The following is a 13017-nucleotide window of genomic DNA, read 5'->3' as shown; positions in this document are numbered from 1 at the left end:
GATCCTGGGAAAATAAATTAGCTACTCTCTGTACCCTATTATTAGAGAGAAACATCTATAAAATGGCGGTAATATTTACCTCAGTTTTGTTTTGAGGAAAGTAATAGATTAATTGGGAACAAATGAGAGGTTACAATTCTCAATTTTCATGTTTCAAACAATTTGACCATTAAATTCATAAAAAGATTACCAGTATTATAAGAATAGTTAAGTATGTAAGATTAAATTTAAAAATTAAGAAATGACACAAGCTAAATTTGTTAAAAAATGTTGCAATTAGGATGTGTGAATGAAACAAATAAGTTCAGCAAGTTTCTAAGATGCAATTTTTTTTTTTTTGCAGGGCAATGAGGTTTAAGTGACTTGCCCAGGGTCACACAGCTAGTGTCAAGTGTCTGAGGCTGGATTTGAACTCAGGTCCTCCTGAATCCAGGGCTGGTGCTTTACCACTGCGCCATCTAGCTGCCCCCCCCAAGATACAAAATTAACCCATGAAATCATTAAATTCTTATCTATTAGCAACAAAAAAGAAAACAAAAATAAAAGAAACTTTATTTACAGTAGCAACGAAAAACCCCACCTCACTTAATATTTGTGAATTAGCCATCTAGAAACACAGAAAAACAAACTTCCACCAAGATGAAACTCAAACTCAAATTTGGGCAGTTTCTGCAGAAACAATAGTTACTTGGTTGGGCAGCTAGCTCAGCCTTGTAGTTGAGGACCTGAGTTCAGATATGACTTTGGATACTTATTAGCTTGGCGACCCTGGGCAAGTCCATCTCTAAAGATATGGTTTATAAGCATACCCCTCGTTAATATTTGATCCTCTGAGAAGACAACGTTAGGTGAATCAAAGTTAGGGCAGTTTTATAGGAGCAATATTATTAGTGAGCCATTAGCTAGAGTATATTATAGCAGTTTGGGTTAAAAATTGGCAACATTTGTTTATAGTTTGTTAATCTGTATATGACACCAGTCAGGATAATGCCACATAAGTGTACTCCTAGGAAATAATCTACTCTTTCAGAAAATTTGAAATAAGGACATTGAAATGTATGAAAGGATTTCCCTTTATTTTAATTTTTGGTTATTTGTTATTTGATTACCTGATATATGGAATATATGGCTGTTTATTCTTCCTTCCCAAATTTCTTATCTTCTAGTTTCTATTCCCCAACACACTAGAAAAATGAAGAAAATTAAGCTAAAATTCCCACACTAAAATCTAGACTTGTTAATAGCGTTAGGTTTAATAGTCAGATGCTGGCTAAAGAATATTTTATCCTGTTGATTTTAGTTATGCATACGAGTTGCCTCTGTCTTAATCATAATTGAGTAACTTAGTTTACTGATTAGTAAAATAAGAGTTGGCAAGGAAGTAGAGTGAAGAAAGAGTGTATTTAAAAGTAAAATAGGTTATATGTTTGGAGGTAGGCTATTCAGGTGGTGGAGTCTTCTACTTCTAAGAATATCAGCTTATGCTATGTTTTCAAGCATAGTATCGTTACCACTGGAAGGTTATTTGGGCTTTGTGGAGTGAGTTGGTGGTCTTGGTCCATTTTGTAAAGGACAAGAACCCATGATAAAATTAACTCTCTTGTTGGTCATCTAAGCAGAATGGCTAGAGATTCAATGCTAAAAACTGCTAACCTGTCCTCTCACCCCTCGGGTGTGAGCACAGAAAAGGATTAAGGCACTAGACTGGTGGAGCACGGTGGGGAAGCTTACACTGAAGCTTGCACTGCCTTTTCCACTGTTCTTTCAGTTAAATAGAGGATTTTAGTTCCCAGGACTATCAATCTGGTGCTTTTCTTAAGCACTAAATTCACTTCTTTTAAAAAAAATTAAAATGACATTTTTAGAAATCCACTGAATTAGAACATAAAAGACCAGTGTTTCACTAGTGGTTAAGGTTTCATTGTCATTGACAGACTATAGGCAAATTTTTTCAGCTGTATATTCATTTGGTTTAAGTTCTTTGGGGATAAGGAAAGGGATGAATATAAACAAAATCCAAGGAAAAATTTCTATAACTACATTTCATTTGCTTCATTTGATAATATAAAAACCTCAGCGTTTGGCAGTATTGCAATACATTTTATTAAATATATAACAAACCCATGGACATAAACACATAATTTTTTCTTGAATGCAATTATAATCTGCTTTCTTACAGTGATTAGAGGCATCTAATTAAATACAGCTGTCATGGATGTAATAAAATGGTATATTTTTCCAGTGTCTGCTAAATTGGCATTGTATTTGTTCTTAAAACTATATTTTGATTTTTGTGAACCAAAATAATGGTAGAGTATTAACAAATGTTCTTAGTAACCAAAGCCTTTTTTCTTTTAATTTGAGCTTTTGTTGTTACTAACAAGTAATTTGTCGCACAGGATTGTTTTTTTCTTTTTTTTTTCTTTCTTTCTTTTTTTTTTTTAATACTACTGCTAGTATCTATGAGCTTGTCATCATAGTGTGCTAGAAATGTTTCACTCAAATCAAGGGTTCTTATTCTGGTTTTGTATGTCCTCACCTGCTCCTCACTGTAAATCATTGAGATGTCAAGTGTAGTGATTAATTAAGCTGCACGTGCAAGTGCTTTTTTTTCACCTGTCAAGTAGGAAAGAAGTCTTGCTATAAGTTGGATGCTGCTGTCTTAGTTCATAGCTTTTACTCTGGGCTGTGAAGTTTGCAGAAATATATTGCATTCAAATTTTGATTCATGTTTTGGCAAAGATCAGTGGAATGTATGATTTAGAAAGCTTAGGTATTCTGAAGCATATTCACAATAGTAAAAGGTATTATTAAAGTTTTATTTAGGAACATAGTAAGTAGAGATAATTCCTATGTAAATTAGTTGAAATTTGCAGATTGTATTATATAATCATTGTCAACTATAGATTAGGGAGATTTCATGTTATTTACAGTAAATGCTAAAAGTATCAGAAATCATTGTGGATTCATAAGATCACACTAATTAAAGCTCTGTTATTAACCAAACATAGGATTTATGTGGGCACATTTGTAGTGATTGCTATATTTTTTCATTTAATACTCAATATTCATAGCATGTTAATTTGTTAGTGCTTTAGAACCTTATTTTTAAAAATTAGGTATAAAAGGGCAGTCTTGGAGAGCCTGATTTTCTTTCCATTCATCTCTTCTCCCCTCTCTTTTTTCAAACCACCAGTAAAATTAAAACCTCAAATTGTATAGTAATCTTAATCTATTATTAAAAGGTCCTAGAAAGGAAGATTACAAGGTAGATTCAGGTTTTGAATCAGTTTTGCCATTGGTTTAGCAGCGGGTGGGCAGGCAGATGCCTGCTCAGAGTAGAACCTATTGCCATTTTTCACCATTGATAGAGTAGCCTTTCAGAGTCAATGAGCTCTGTCAATGTGAGCTTGTCAAGGCTACAACTTCATAGACCTGAGAGGCGGTTTGAGAGGTCAGCCCTTTTCAGGTTCGCTGTGATGCAAATGAACTTTAATGCTTAAACAACTATTGGAATTTTTATGTCTGCTCCTTGTTCTTTTTTCTTCACAAAGTCATTGACGAGACATTCAGTGCTTTTTAAATTGGAAGTTGCATTGTGCTAAAGACCTAGTACAGATTTACGGAGGGCTGAAAGCAGTTAGATCATGTTCTTTTCATGGTGCGATTAGAATCAAATCGATTTCCCTACAGCCTTCAGCATTCAGATGGCAATTTTAACAAAGCTTGGGGGCTAGACAAGGGACAAAACGACTGAACTGAATGTTAATTACACTCTGCAGCCTTATTTTCTTTTGATTTGGAGCTGACTGGCAACTAAATTAACAAAAAGTGTGACCATAACTGCTGCCCTATTTTCATTTAAAAGGAGAGCAGTCTCTAAAAGGCTATCTTTACAAAGAAACAAGTGAGGTCTGCTGATCATTGTTAACAAGGGCACTGTTTTTTTTTTTTAATTCTCGCCCAAAAGACTATGTTAAAAAAAAAAAAGTAATGCAATAAATTAGTCATTGACACACTGCTACCTAGAAAGTTACTTGAGTTTCTGCTTTTATGGCATAATATAAGGGAACTTAAGCCAATGGTGGCAATTCATAGATAATGATGAATTATAATTGGCATTCGTGTAGCCTTAAGCACATTTATAATGGAAAGTGTAGTATGGCATCCAGATTGGCATTAGGCGCTTTAAATAAATATTTGGATTATAAAATGTTTGAGATTTTAAAAAAACCCTTTGATTCTAACAATTTTTACTTTACAAATCATCTTTGCTTGACATATTTATTAATTTTTTAATAGCATCTCAGTTGTTTTGGAGTATTAACTGCAAGATGCTTTTTTCCCCTTGCCTTGTAAAGAAGCTGCAGCTGCACTAAGTTGCAGTTGATTCTTGCTGCAGTTCTCTGTCCTTTTGCACCTGCAGCTGTGTCAGACTCATCTTAACACCTGGCATCATGAATTATCCTCTCTTTTATTCATACTCCTAAGCAGGTCACATTTAGGGCTACATGGTATCTGTTGCAGTAGCAAAATGGCTATAAATGTCAAGTAAATTTCTGAACTGTTTTATGAGACTGAATGAAGAGTTTCCGAATATATTTTCAGGCTTGAGTTTGAATTTTGGGTATAAAAATAAAAATAGAATTTTCTAAAGAAGTTATTTTACCAACAGATCTCTCTCCACTCCCCTTTAAAAACAAAAACAAAAGCTTTACAGGTTATCTTTTCTAAGTCAAATTTAAGCCCTTACTAGACAAAATTCAACTTAAGCATATTATATATTGATACTGATTTTTATGACATTATTTCTAATTCTTTCTAATTGCTAGTTTTAAACTGATAATTAAACATTACTATTAAATATTAACATGTTTATTTTAATATTATGGATTGTTTTATTGTCATTTAAAAATATTTTAAATTGACATTGAAAGCAGTATGTTAAAATGTATGTTATTTGGTGGATAACATTGTTAATGTTAATCATTCTTGCGTTATATTTTAAATTCAGAGGCCATTAAGTTTGAAGCAATTTAAAACATTTCACATTCATGCTAAAATTAAAAACCTAGCTTTTAATAGAGACAACCCTTTCTGTTACTGTTTATAACCAGAGGCAATTTTGATAGTTATAGACCACCCTGTACTTAGTCACTGTCCTGTACCTCTCCCCTTTTCACAAAAAAAGCAGCTGCAAAAGAAAGTTTTTCTAAAACCAGTCAAGAGTAAAGTTTTTTCTCATTTGTCTTCCAGACACGAAGATCGATTGAGAAGTTATTAGAATGGGAAAACAATAGGTTATACCACAAGGTGAGTGCCGCAGGGAGCAGCTTCGTACTGTTGGGGTCTGAATTGCACAGTATGGAAACAGATGCTTTTGTTGAACTAAAAATATGAAAGGTGGACAAATGGGTTACTCTGTGTGCTGCAATAAAATAGAGCTCATTTTTCTTCCTTTACTCTCGTTCTTGTCTAGTTGTGCTTGCACTGGAGACTGAGCAAAAGGAAATGTGAAACGAATAACATGATGGAATATGTAAGTTAAAGGGCTGTTTTGTGAGTTTCTCTATTAAATGATCATTTATTTTGCTTCTGATCTTATTCTTTTCATGATTATTAATCAGCATAGGTGTCAGGAGCTTAATCTCCTGAGTGCAAGGATTTTCTACGGTTCACAGATGCATGGTTTCATGTGCAAGACTGATTTATAAAGTTATGAATGACTTGAAAACAAGGCTTCACTGTGTTCTGAAAAATAATAAATTAATTGCCAAGATAAAATAGCCTGAACGTGTGTTGATGGAGTGTGAAATTTTAGATGCTGTATAAAGAATAACCACAACTTTGGATACGCAGCAAGTCAGATATGGCTTTTTTATATAATGCTAATCAAGTCTCCAAGTATGGAAGAAGACCTTTCAGCCAAGCTGCTGGAGCTTAAGAAACCTTTAGCCTTTATAGATTTTAACTGCCCATACCTCAGCAGTCTTCAAAGTCTTCTGGGTTCCTAGAACATTACTTTTAAAGTTCATCTTAAAAGTAAACAAAAGATAGTTCTTCTTGTGTTTATTCTTTAAACAATATATAGTCTTATCAATGATATGTTTTTAGAATAATTTAGTATGGAATTTAACTTGCCCATTGGTGGCTTGATTTGTTTGCATTTTTTTTTTTGGATCCTTCTGAAAAAGCTATGTACAACATAAGGAAATTTGGGGTATTTATGTTCCATTGAAACTGGGTGCTTTATGGGTAGGTTTATGCATAGAAGTGAAAGGTCCATTAAAGGGTTAATTGATGAAAATAAAGACTAACCTTCATGAAGTACCTGGCATAGTACTTCTAACATATCTATGGTCTTTTATTGCATGATATTTTGTCTATTCTTTGAAACAATGCAGCCATCATAGATAGCTTATAAAAAGATTGATTAAAACAGTGTTTAAATAGTTGGAAATTATCCTAAAATCATCTTTTCTCTGTTAGCATTTCCCCTTTCTTCCATTTTCATACTATCAAGTCCTATTTCTAGCCTGAAACATAAAAGACCTTTTTTAAAATGCTTCTTTTTTTCACAGAATAGCTCTATTCAGTGAACCGAATAATGTAGATTTTTCGTATCATTATCTATTATATCAAACATGTTAATTTATGATGATGAGAAAGACACATGATACTTCTCTATAACCATAAAAAAAAGCACATCTGAATAAGTTGTTTTGAGCTTGACCTGTGAAAATGCTAGTCCTACATAGCTGTGTTTTTTAAACCGTACAATGCTTTCTCTAGGTAACATTTATTTATATATTTATTTAGTCAGGAGGGCAGTTTGAATGTAGGTCACAGAGTGTTACTTTGGGGATATAGAAATACATTGACAAACCAGACACTTTCCCCACTAACCTGAAAATTCAAGCTTAAATTTTCTTTTCATTCTTGAATTTGCTTTGGAGAAAGCATGTCTAAGCCAATGTTGTGCATTCTTTTCAAGGTTTATGTGTATGAAATTCATCTATTTAATGGATATATTTATCATTGACGTTGTTTCTTTCTATGACATTATTTTGTTGAGCCATATAGTTACCTTTTTTTTGCAGTAATCTTACAAAAACATTCTTAATTGTCTATTATCAAAGTTGTTTTTTTAATAGTTTTCTTTAACAGTCATCTCAGATATTTCTGTGTTCCATGCTTACACTTTTTATTTAGAACAATGAGGTTAACTAGTAAAATTAGCCAAATTGTATTTTATAATAGCATGTAAGTTACCTATGAGAAGATAAAATTTTAAAACTCAAGTAATTTTTGCTTTTTTCACTGAAGGGTCTTTATGTATATTTTTAAGAGTTGGCAAGAAGAACATAATCTCAAATATTTTCTTCTGATGTTTTTCTGTAAAGTGTTTCGTTAAGAAGATACTGCTTTCTCTCTAGTTAATACATGCTTTTTGCTAAGTCTTTCTCTTAAGGACAACTTTTTGATAATTTTGAGCAATACTTTCAGTTAGAAGAAAGTAGGACTCAGTCATATTTTGAACACTAGAGGCATGCCAGGGAAAACCTAATAATTTAGCTTGATGTTCCATGTTGAAGCAGCAATGCTTTATCAGTGGAGCAACATTATGGTATAGATGTGACTCTAAGTTTTCAAAAATTTGCCAGTAGAGAATGATTTATGATAATCCCCTTACTATCTTGAAAAGTTTTTAATATTGCCTCTGTATCTGTTGTCTGAGGATAGTCCTATTTACTTTGGAGAAGCTCATCAATTGAGTTTTAGCACCAGATGATGCTTGATTGGGGAGTGGGGGACGGGATGGGGTCATAGCTATTCATTAAGCCATCTGCTAATTCATATAGGGCTTACACCCACATAGGTAAGATAACACATCTTTGGAGTATAATAACTACATGGCATAAATATAAAGTAATGAGACCATAGTCATAAAATATTTTCTCAAAAAGTTAGTAATGCTAAAGAATATGACCAGAACTGGCTTTATTTTTGATGTACATAGTACATAACATTGTTTGTCCTTTTTGTTCCCTAAGAGGACAGTGATATAGGGGTGATGTCATGATTTATATTGAATTGGATTTAAGTGAGGGAGGGCTGATGTAGTTACATAATGCTAAATATCGTAATGTGTATGGTACAACAAACATTAGATCTGAACAGAATTTATGCTTTAGCCTTCTACTTTGCCATTTAACTCTACAAATGATTATTAAGTAAGGACTAAATAGTTATGTTTTTGCATCCCAACCCAGTACCTAGCACAGTGCCTTTGATAGAGATAGCAAGCCTTTAATATTTTTTGAAATTAGATATAACATAATGAAATAGCCTTAGTGTTGGACTTGCAGAGTCAAGATGACTTGATTTCAAATTGTACCTCTGACATTTATTAGCTCTGTGACCATGGGCAACCTACTTTACTTCTCTGAGCTTCAGGCAACTCTTTAAGATTTACCTACTAAATTGTAGTTGGGTTTGAAATCTTTGTTGACCAAGGAAATCACAAATCCTTGATAAATTGCTTAATTTAATTGCCCATTCAGTCTACTCAGAGTTGTAGACATGTCATAGAATTTTGCACCTGGAAAAACTCATAGTTCAAATGTAGTATCTCTAATGTTTGAGAATAGAGATGTTGAATATATATTTTTAGAACTAAAAGATCATTGTAAAGAAACCCAGCATAGTTCCCTCTTTTTATAGGTAAAGAAATTTAGAGGCACTTATGCCTATGGTAATACATCTTATAAGTGATAGATCTACACCTAGATCCCCTAGATTCTTGGGCTATCTTTCTGCTGTATTGTTTCTCTTTGGAGAGAGATAATATAGGTAATGTTATATTATTTGAATCATTATTATTAAAATTCTTGGGTAAGATGTGAAGAATTGTAAATTTACCTAGATTTAAACCATAGGAATTATTTTTGAGCTTTGTGACTTCTGTTCAAAGCTCTTAAATTTATATTCCATCTTTATCATTTGGGGCTTGCTTGTTCTTTCTCTGCATTACTGTTTTTCCAACTATTTTTTCTTCTCATTCTCATAGACCATAATTATTTAAAGGTAAAATCAATTCATAATGAATAGCATCTTAGTCTTTTGGATTCAATGCTATGTTTAAAAGTTAGGAGTTCTGGATTCTAGTCTTGGCTTTTGTCATTTATTTTATGAATTACTCTGTATGAAGGAAAAGCCTTTACTTGGTTTAAGTTTGTGTAAAGTCTTTTTGCTCTGATGAAACAGTAATGATATGATTCGTTTAGGTTCTTTTCTCGGGCCTCTTAAGTGATAATTCATTAAAGAGAAGGTAAGAAAGCATTGTGGAGATAGTTTATAAGAGCCAGGAAGGAATTAATAATTTATTGAACACAGTACCTACCAATTATTTATGTTCTAAAAATTATTTGAGAGCTTGGAGACACCTTTCATATAGGAAACAGGAAGTTAGTGAGGAACTCTAAAAGAAATGCAACAGACTTTGAACAGGAGAAAGGAAGGGGGAAGGGAATAAGTATTTCTATAATGTTGCTGTGTGCCAGGCACTGTGCTAAGCACTTTGACAAATATCTTATTTGTTCCTCACAGACAACCATGCAAGGGATGTGCTGTTATCCCCATTGCATAGTTATGGAAACTGAGGCAGACCAGTTAAGTGATTTGCTCAGGGTCACACAACTAGTGAGTGTCCCAGGCTAGATTTGAGCTTAGGCCTTCCTGGTTCCAGACCTGGAATTCTATCCAGTATGCCACTTAGCTTCCTTCAGAAAGGTATAGAATCTGAATTTGGCCATCTAGGGGAGCTGAATGATGTAAATGGGCTCCTCAGTAAGATGGTATCTTCCATCAAAATTGATAATGAAAGCAAGCTTGGTTAGCCAACTAAGATCGAAAAACATACTTTCACCAAAAGATAGAACTAAGCATAGCAACTAATGATCTAATGAATTTGTTTCAGTCAAACCAAACACATTAGAAGAAATGGATTGGAGTTAGGATATACCATTCAAAGATCTGGAGAGCTATCGAACCTGCAGTAGTGTAGGGTAACTGGAGACAGGAGAGGAATATTGGGTGACTAGGTAGAGAAGCTCTTTCTTCTTTCCAGGCACTAGCAGGCAAAATCTGAGGCGACCAATGTAGTTAACAGTGGAAGTGCAGCTTAGCCCAAGGCTAGAGGATCTATTTATTGAATACAAACGTCAGGAAACTGATTTTAGAAAGGATTGAAGAATCCCACTAGACCTAACTTAAAGTTTGAAGATTTTATTATCAGCTTTAAATAGGATTTAACTGAAGTCACAGGAACTAAGACTTGATGCTTTATAATTTGTACCAGCCTTGCTGATCTTTGGTGAGCCATTGGGGATTAGAAATCTGTACTCTGAATACTTGTTTTCATGCTTTAGTTTACTGTTCTCCCACTACTAGCCATAATTTTCTAGTAAAAGTTCTGAAAAATTCTAGTATTGTTTGGAATTACAGGAAAAAGGAATTAATTATTCATGCCTCGATCAAGAACACAGAGTAAAAGTAGAGGGTACATAAGATGGAAACCCAGTAGGGATACCTGATCAGCAGTAGAATTAGGACAAGAAAGGAATACCTTTCTGCTTGGGCCATTCTCTCACACTTTAGTTTGGTCACTTGCCTCTTTGGTCTTTCAGTTTATAAATTGCAAAACAGAGTTAATCCCTGTTTAGTAGAGATAGAGAGAAAATTTTTTAAAAGGATAATTTTTTTATGATAGCATTTCTAAATCATTTATCTGAATTTCCCAGAGAAAAACTATTTGAATGCCAAGTAGTGACGATAGGAGTGTTTGTGATTGTTCTCTTCTTCTCAGTAGTCTTTTCAAGTGATCGAAAAGTCCTAACATTTCATTATGGTTGAATTTAATTTTGTCTTTTTTTTTTTAACAGGTCATCCTCATAGAATTTTTACCAAAGACACCGATTTTTCGACCAGATTAGCATTTGCTTTATTTATAGAGACTTATCCAAGTATGTTGTCTTTCCAATGGTGCCTTGCTTGGTGCTCTCCTGGTGGTGACATAGCATTGGTTCTACAGAATCTTGTGGTGTTTTTTTTTTTAAATAACCGCATGTTCTAAGTGTGCATTTTTGTCAGACTTTGCAACAGTTATTTCATACAAATGTTAAACAATTAAGTTATTGTGCTTTTTCTGTTAATGTATTCTGATTTTCAGATTACTTTTTTTGTATTATCAAAAAAATACATTTGAACATAGCCTAAAAGTGACCAGGCTTTTTTTTTTATTTTTAACCCAAGGTTCATGATCCCTTCATTGTAAATTCCTTTAACATAAACACTTTCTGTGACTCTTTGTGTATCATTCCCAGTGGACATGTATTTTATTTTATATTTTTTATTTCTTAATTTAATCAAGGTATCCCTTTTGAAATAGTGAATTTTCCGTACTTGTCTTTTTGGGACTTAAATCCCCATTCCCCACACCCAGCTCCCAATCCTCACCCCTATTCTGAGTAGGAATATCTGTGTTCATTCATGGATAAATCATATCAAATAGTTCTGAAAATATTCTATCTTCAATGTTGTTAAAACAGACATTGAATTATTTTGTCTAGGATAGGAGAATTGATTAAAGGTATGCATGCATCTAATGGTTACTAGAGCTCAGGATCACAGAAAACATAGTAGCATCCCAACCTACATATATCTTTATTCAAGGTTAAATCTGTAATGATGGCCTTACTTGGGTTATTTTTATTGTTTACCAAATCTTATGTACCAAGGTGCAGAAATATTCATTTTTATTGAGTATTTGTCTAAGGAACACATTTTCTATGATGTCCTCTTTGCAGTTCTAGATTGGGTGATCTTAAAAACAGTCTTGAAAAATTGAATAATGGAGACAAATATAGATCATTACCGAATCTCCAAAAGATATTCAAAACAGGGTATATAAGACAATAGTAAGAACTTAAGATACGGAAAAGATAACAGTTTGTGTACATGGTGGTGGTTCTTTTTAAAATGTTGATCCATTAGAGTGACTTAATTTTCTGCACAATTTTTTTAAAAAATGGGGATGTGACCTATTCTTGAGTTAGGCCAGTTATACTCATTATATCATTTTTTTTTCTTTTGGTTGTACATACCTACATGCATTTAAGATTTTTTTTTTTAATTTTCAATGGTGTATATTATATGTAAGTTTTGGTTCTTTTTATAAGCCTGGAATTATACAAATTTTAATGTATGTTAAGAACTTGTTCCATACAGCTGTGGTATCGAGCAATAATGTGAATAATTTTGAAAAATATATACTCTGATTAATAATTTGTATTAAGAATTGGTACCACTACAGAATACCTTCCTCCTCGTATTAAATCTTTTAAATACCACTTTCATTAATTTATACATCTGTATTTTTTAAGTGTTCTGTGTATTTCTCCACAGTACTGTATTCTCTAAAATGGTTGGATGTCATCTTATATTTGACATCAGGAACTGTCTGAATAGTTTATCTTTTTTTTTTCCTGAAAATTGTTTACCTCCGGTGCCCAAAATAATAGTAACAATTTAAAAAGAACGATTACCTTTTTTCTGAAGAGCTCAAATTGCAGAGTCCAATCACATGCTCACCTCACTTAGCTTGTATCTAGGGTATGTTCTGCTGCCCTTGGAATAGTGCAATTAAACTGTTATGCTATTCAAAACAACACTGTGATATTCCTTATTGGCTTTAGTAACAAAGAGTATTGTGTAGAGAATATATTGTCTGCTTCAGGGTGTAAAAGCAGAGTAAAGGTAGACTGGTTATATAGAATTAGATGATGTAGTAGAACGCTCTGTCTCTAAATGTGGTACTTTATCTTGCACGTGTAGATGTGTCTTCTTGGCTTCCTTAGTAAAAAGAGCTGAACCTGATTAGAAAGATGGATATTTTTTCTTCCTATCTTTAATCTTTCTTTTAATCAGCCCTCAAAAAGATGTAGGGTATTTTAAAAG

At 33.1% G+C, this 13017-nt stretch overlaps 1 protein-coding gene across 1 annotated transcript in view; it reads left to right on the top strand.

Annotated features, from left to right (window-relative positions):
• CHIC2 (cysteine rich hydrophobic domain 2) overlaps positions 1-12728 on the top strand; it is a 39215-nt gene extending 26487 nt beyond the window's left edge. Inside the window, exons 4-6 of the mRNA XM_043970103.1 lie at positions 5257-5313; positions 5480-5539; positions 10944-12728. Coding sequence (XP_043826038.1) covers positions 5257-5313; positions 5480-5539; positions 10944-10994 — 168 coding nt within the window. The 3' untranslated portion in view covers positions 10995-12728. The remainder of the gene's footprint in view (positions 1-5256; positions 5314-5479; positions 5540-10943) is intronic.
• The last annotated feature ends 289 nt before the right edge of the window (positions 12729-13017 follow it).

The sequence above is a fragment of the Dromiciops gliroides genome, chromosome 6 (genome assembly GCF_019393635.1).
Source record: "Dromiciops gliroides isolate mDroGli1 chromosome 6, mDroGli1.pri, whole genome shotgun sequence".
In the NCBI taxonomy this organism is placed as follows: Eukaryota; Metazoa; Chordata; class Mammalia; order Microbiotheria; family Microbiotheriidae; genus Dromiciops; species Dromiciops gliroides.
This window is presented reverse-complemented; position numbering and strand designations above follow the sequence as displayed.